A 6,541-nucleotide genomic window follows, 5' to 3' on the forward strand; every position below is an offset into this window, starting at 1 on the left:
AAAACCAACAAAACCCCTACTGATTTAATCTAGATAAGACTATCCTATTGACACCTTCAGAAATAGAAGCTACTAATTTTAAAATCTGCTGACGCTGTGTGGGGAGATAAGTGGCCCATGCAGTCAGCTACACGCAGTTACAGGCATGTTAAAATGCTTAGTATTGTGGCAGTTTCTTATGATAAACAGAATTTGCGTCCCTGCTTAGATGAAATCCCCCGGGTTATTCTGGACACATCATGGCTCTTGTTTTTGTATTGAGTTTAATACACAAAGAAACTGTTAGAACTATCAGCGCCTTGTTTTGTTTAACAGGAGCTAAAATCCTGCAGCGGCTATCAAAAATACAAAATAATGTGAAGAGACTTCAGCAACAATTAAAAGATGTGAAGCTTACACCAGAATGTAAGTTGTCGTGACAGATTTGAAAACATTTTCCTCTGTAGACAGGTTTCTTGCATAGTTGGGCTTGGAATTGTCCTGCGGACTTGGGATACTCTTTCTCCGGTCTGCTTTTTCAGGAATCTGGGAAGGGATGAATGCAGAAGCATGAGAAATGGTGAAAGATCGTGCAGTTCTGTGTGGAAACAGAGAAACTTACCCTGTCTTAGAAGTGGTGTGGGTTTGTTTCTTCAGGCTGCTGAAAGCCAAGTATTTTCTATATGTGACTCTTTGCCTTATGCAAAATGAAATTAGTATTCTAGTGCTGTTTAGATACAGCTCCCTTTCATCTGGTAAGAGGTCAGAGTAGGGTCTACAGGGAACTCATTTCTAGCTGTCCACATGGCTTGAATTGTAAGTTGGAATATTCTGTGGAAAATGCCGAAACAACTCATTCGGTTTGGGTATTTTGAAAATTTTTGGAAATAGGCACTGAAAGAACTGTTCTCCTATGATACTCTAATACCATGTGTGGAGCTCAGGTTGAAGCCCTCATATTAGCTGAGGGCTTTCTGACGCTAGCTAAAATGCATCTCATTTTATTATTCAGTGTCTATCCTACAAAAAATGCGTTCTCTTCTTAAGCTGTCAGCAAAGATACCAAGAACTAACAAGGCAGGAAAGCTGAACTAGGAGTTTTAGGTGATATAAACTAAATTGGTACAGTTATTATTTTCTAAAGCCAGGTTAGTTAAACTGTGTGTTCAATATGTGTCCATAGAGATGTTGTGCAGGTTTAAAACAGATTCTAAAACTTTCTTCTACCATTGCAAAATAGATCTTCTCTGGACAGCTGTCTTGCTGTCTTTCTCCAGATCAGGACTACAGTATGCTGGCAGTATAGGATAAAGTCTTACTTTGATGTTTCTTGTCAGTTTTGTAAAAGTAGTAACCTATAGGTTAAATAGGATTGCTACAGCCTGGTATAAACCAAAGATTTGAGTGGGCTGCTTAAGTGACTAACTGCATCATTATAAAAAACAGCAGTGGAAACTTTAGGATAAGACTGTCTTACTCTATGGGTCTGTTGAAGGCTATAATGGAGGTGAACATTTACACTGGGATTTGCATCCTGTTAGCTAAATCACTGTGAAATCACGCCTTTTGAATAAATGAGAGTCTTGTCTTTTAAGGCTGTTTGAGATGGAAGTGCATGCTTTTTTGTACAGTCAAAGTGTCCCAGAAGTCTCTGTAAGTGCCTACATTTCTGGATAGTGCTGAATTACTGGTAAATACTGTAGACTATTTAAGTGATATGCTCTTTTATTCTTTTCCTTTTTAGTTGTTGACAAACTCAAGGAAATTATGGAAGAAGTTGAAAATACAATCAATTCTTTTAAAGAGGAACAGAGGCAAATGTATGTTTATACATGCTTAAGCTACAAGAAAAAGTGCTTTCATAAGACACAACGAAAATTTTGCATTAATCAAGTAAACTATTCTTTTGATTTACTCTTGCTAGTGATTCCTGTGGTATGTAAATCAAAACTCAGGCTATCAACGTTAGAATCTTGATAAACGGCTGTTTGGAGAGGCTGTTTATGTAGCTATTGCAGTGATCCAATGTAACAATGATTTGCCTCTGAAAAGGCTTTTCAGAGAAAGGCTGCAGAAGAGATTAGATTGTGGGGTTTCTGTTGTTTTGTTTTGTAAGTGGGTGGGGTTTTTTTCCCCCTTTCTCTCTGCCGGTGTCAGAAGGGAATTGAGTTAGTTGTTTTGAGTGCCATAAATGTGTGCTTTCACTAAGAGTAACTTAATTCTGATTGTGTAGTGCTTTATTGTGGGATCATTAAAACTGTGCTGTCATCTGTGTTACCGTTTCAGTTCTTAATCTTGGAAGAATAGCTTTTGTGTGGCATTGAACAATTCCAAAATTAATTTTTGGTGAATGAACAATGAATCCTGGATTTTTTTTTTCTTACACTTCAGTGTTTGTTCTCTTTTCAGATATGAACAGCTTTTGAAGGAGGAAAAAACTGCCATTAATGAGCTCAGTGTCTTTGAGAGAAAAGTGGAACTGTGGGCGTTAGGCAGCTCAACAACAGAAAAAGTTTTGAAATTACCATCAGCCAGGGTCTCAGTTGATAAAACACTGGAAAGTCACCTACCTGAAGAAGTAGTAGAATTTGAAAGATTTTTTCAGCGAACAGGAGGGCGGCAAGGAGGCTGGGATGATTATGATCATCAAAATTTTCTGAAAGTATGGACAAAACATAAAGGAAGACCATCTTACATGGGTGAAGCCCTTGAGTGTCTCTGTGGAAGAACAAAAGAAGATATTGAACAGCATGACAAATGGTATCAAGAATTTTTAATTTTACAGGAAAGAAAGAAAGAGGTAAAATAACTCCTCTAAGGCTTTCGTAGCTTTAAGAAAAAGTACTTACTTTTACAATGCATGCATTTCTTACTTTTGTATTTGCCTCCCTGGCGGTGGTGCTAGGTGGGTTTCTGTTAAAGTTGATGGCATGTAACTGAAGTCTTTAGTATCCTCCCCTTGCCAAAAATACTTGTTAGGTCTATGCTTACTGGTAGTTCTTTAAGACAACACAATGAAGAGGCCTGTGCGTTGCCAAAGTGTATTAGAAATGCTTTTGGTGGCAGTGGTCCAGCAAGTTAGATGCAAATCCTGGAGCAGTAAGCAATCCCATCTGAAATTGCAGTTCTTACTACATCTGTCCCTAAAAATATCTGTCTTACTGTATAGCTAATATGCCTCTGCCATCCTGATATAGAGAATTATGGTTCCTTCAAGAGCTATCCATCTGAGTAATAAAAGATACACTGACATAAAAACTGAACTATAAAATAATAGTTGGAATTGTTAATTTGAAGAAAAAAATTAAGACCTGAAAAATGTTTGCATTAAGAAAGCATATTACACCAATGTTCATAACTACTCCACGGTAATATGAATGCCATAACTGAACTCATTTTAGCAGGTACATATTAAACCTGCCTGTTGAAGCCGTGAAAAGCCGAAACCAGAACTCAGTAGTCTTGGCGACTATTAAGCAGTTTTTATTGTGGCGCCGGACGCACAGGGGATCGCTCCTCCTAATGTGCACACCACACAGAGTTAATTGCATAGCTTATGTACTAATTTTACATACATATTCATTACATTCCTCAGAAAAGGCAGGCATAGGTAAATTAATTCCTGGAAATCATTTACATATTCTCCTCCCAGTGGCACACACTCAGTGATTTGAGTTGGTGGTCTTCAGGGGTCATTTACTTCACCCACTCCTCTTCTTCACCTTGTCCTTTTGGTGAATTTTGGCTTTTACCCCCCTTATTCTGCTGCCAGAACAACACAGCCGGTACCTGCCAGCTTCCCATCCCTGAAACATTCCCCTTTACCTCCGTATCTCATGGTTCCCATCCCTGGCTATCCTCATATCGACAAACGTTTTGTCCCCTACATGCCTTCCAAGGCTGGCAACAAAGATAGGCAATTTACTACAAATATCTTTTTTTTTTTTTCTCTAATGATACACATTGCAAACACTGTTAGTTTCTTATCTACAGTTTCTTACCTCATATGGTTAGTAAGTTAACCTAAAACACAATGTTAGTACTTTAAGCTGGATCCTCCTCAAGGATGTTCTGTTTTTTCAGGGCTGTTACCACATTCCAGCTACAGTTGGCTTCACAAAGGTCTCTTGTTAACCCTTTAGCAGCCCTTCACTGCGTGATCCACAAAAGAGAAAAAAAAATGTGAGGAAGCAGACATAAGTGCTTTTTTGCCTTAAGTTTTGCCTTTAGTAGACTTCTAATTCCTATCTGCAGTTTGTATCCTTGCAGTCCATGTTTTCGTCAGAGTGAATCGAAGTATGTGTAAAATTTTCATGAAAACCTTATTTTTTTTCCTGCTGTTCTCTTTCAGTCAATTAAGAAGTGGAAAGAAAAGCAGCAGCAAGAAAAAGAAGGGAACTTAAAGGAGAAAGAGAAGTCAGAAAAAATGCTCAAGAAAAAACTGCTACAATGTGAAGAAGCTCAGAAGCAAAAAGCAGAAGAAGAAAGAAAAAGAAAACAAGCTGCAATTGAAGCATGGAAGAGACAGAAGGCAATAGCATTTGCAATGGAACAAGCATCACAGCTAAAACTAGAAGAAGAAGAGAAGAAGAAGAAGCAACAAAAAGAACGCCAGCGCCAATGCCACATGAAGTTACTGTTGGAAAGGTATAGCTTGCAGAAGAAAGAAAAAGAGGAGCTTGAAAAGCTTGAAAAGGAGAAGAGAGTGGAATCTGAAAAGGAGAAGAGAGAGGAAGCTGAAAAGGAGAAAAGGAAGAGAATTGCTGCAGAAGAAATTACTAAGTTTCAAGAACGTGTGCGTAATCACATCTCCGTTTATGCATGTTGTTTTAAATTCACTTACTTCCTCCTGTAATATAATCTGTTAAACACTTAAAAAACCCCTGTAATACCCAAGTTCCCTTCATTTAAGTCTTATTATTGATTTACTGTGAATAACAGCATCTGTTACATCTAAGGAACAGTATGAAACTTTACTCTAGACAACGATTTTGCTTTTCCTCAATATCTAAGTTCTGCAGGATTATTCAAGCCCATATTCATTTCTGCATATACAAGTGGTTTTATTTACTTCAATGTGCAAATGTTTGGGGAAGACAGCTTAGGCTGTGTTGCTCTCCATGCTGTAGAAAACGTCAAAAGACCTGATTGTTGCATGCAGGTATGAAATAAAAAGAGATGTTGAAAATCCTGCAGTTTCAGTAGCTGCAGAGTCAAGTTAGATCCCATCTCAGTGTAAATCTGATTACTGGAGAACTGATATTATTGAGGGCATTCGCACTAGAGTTCCTTTTTGTAAATGGAACCTAAAGTACTGCAATCCATTTTTTTTCAGTACAGTGTAACTATAATTTGCGCAGGACAAGCTGCAGCAAGTAGCTATGTAGTGTAACTTCATTCTGTACTATGACAAGACAGTTTCAAACAAAAAAAACCTAACTGTGAAAAGGCTGCATATATATTTTGATACGATTTGCTTTACTTCCAAAGAAAAGTTTGCTTTTCTGTTTGTTATGTGTTTCAGGATCTACGTAAACTGGAGCTAAGGATTCTACAAAAACAAGCTAAAGAAGTAGAGAAACAAGAAAGAGAAAAAAGGTTGGCAGAGTTAAGAGAGAAGGTAACTTACCTTTTTTCTTTTTTTTTGTAATCTGGGGTGTGTGCAGTTTGGTTGTTTAAACAACCTTTTCCTCATTGCTCTAAAAAGCAATTATTTTTACTTATTTAAACGGTTGATAAAGGGGAAAAAATTAAAGTCACGATCATTATCAGGCGACAATGCAGCAGGCATAGTTGTTCTGGTGTTTAAAAAAAAAAAGGTGGCAATAGAGAATTTACTTATCTCGAAGCAATACTTTATTCTGGGTGAACCCTATAGCTCATATAAATGAGCTGCGATATGGGCGGGGGTTGGGGTTTTTTGTTTTGGGGTTGGTTTGTTTTTTTTTTTTAAATGTTTTCTTCCATTGGTTAACTAAGTAGGCTGGCTTCCAGAAGAGTTTTGGGAACATTGCCTGGGTTCTTAGGAGTTTAACCTTTTAAATCACTACAATTTAATGACAGCAAGCAGTTGTTGCCCCTTACTGATGTAATGTTTCTGCCACTTTCCTGTGATACCACAGAGGGAAAGGTCTCTTTCTGCCTAGCCAGCTGTGTTTTGTTTACTCTGCACCTGTGCGTGGGATGAAAACCCAGCCGGCGTGTATGTAACTCATCCTGCAATCTATGGAAAAGACCAGTTTTTTTGCTTCTTTGTTTCACTCTGAGGTCAAGATTCGTGTCACCAGAGACGGGTCCAGGTTGTACAGACCTACCAAGGCCTGGGAGGAACGCTCGAAAGAGGTCGCTCCAACAGCTTCAGAGCTGCTTTTACATATTCCCCACAGGTAAGGCGAAGAAGGATGGGCGCGTGGCGTGACAAAAACACAGTTGTCAATGAGCTCTTTCTGCCTTGTTTTCAGAGCTGTCCCAGCCTGGAGGCAAGGGTTGTAGCGGAGCGCCGGCCTCTCCCTGTCGCAGGGTGATGACCTCCGTGCCTGCGAAGCGGCCAGCCGTCCTGGGC

General features: G+C 38.8%; 1 protein-coding gene across 1 annotated transcript in view; it reads left to right on the forward strand.

Moving 5' to 3' along the window:
* The window catches only part of CCDC112 (coiled-coil domain containing 112), an 11,144-nt gene extending 4,609 nt beyond the window's left edge, over window positions 1–6,535 (forward strand). Inside the window, exons 4-10 of the mRNA XM_035892095.1 lie at window positions 213–405; window positions 1,724–1,799; window positions 2,389–2,779; window positions 4,331–4,774; window positions 5,504–5,599; window positions 6,247–6,365; window positions 6,441–6,535. Of these exons, the coding sequence (XP_035747988.1) occupies window positions 213–405; window positions 1,724–1,799; window positions 2,389–2,779; window positions 4,331–4,774; window positions 5,504–5,599; window positions 6,247–6,365; window positions 6,441–6,471 (1,350 nt within the window). The 3' untranslated portion in view covers window positions 6,472–6,535. The remainder of the gene's footprint in view (window positions 1–212; window positions 406–1,723; window positions 1,800–2,388; window positions 2,780–4,330; window positions 4,775–5,503; window positions 5,600–6,246; window positions 6,366–6,440) is intronic.
* Window positions 6,536–6,541: the final 6 nt, after the last annotated feature.

Source organism: Egretta garzetta, unplaced genomic scaffold (genome assembly GCF_000687185.1).
Source record: "Egretta garzetta isolate BGI_Z169 unplaced genomic scaffold, ASM68718v1 scaffold473, whole genome shotgun sequence".
In the NCBI taxonomy this organism is placed as follows: Eukaryota; Metazoa; Chordata; class Aves; order Pelecaniformes; family Ardeidae; genus Egretta; species Egretta garzetta.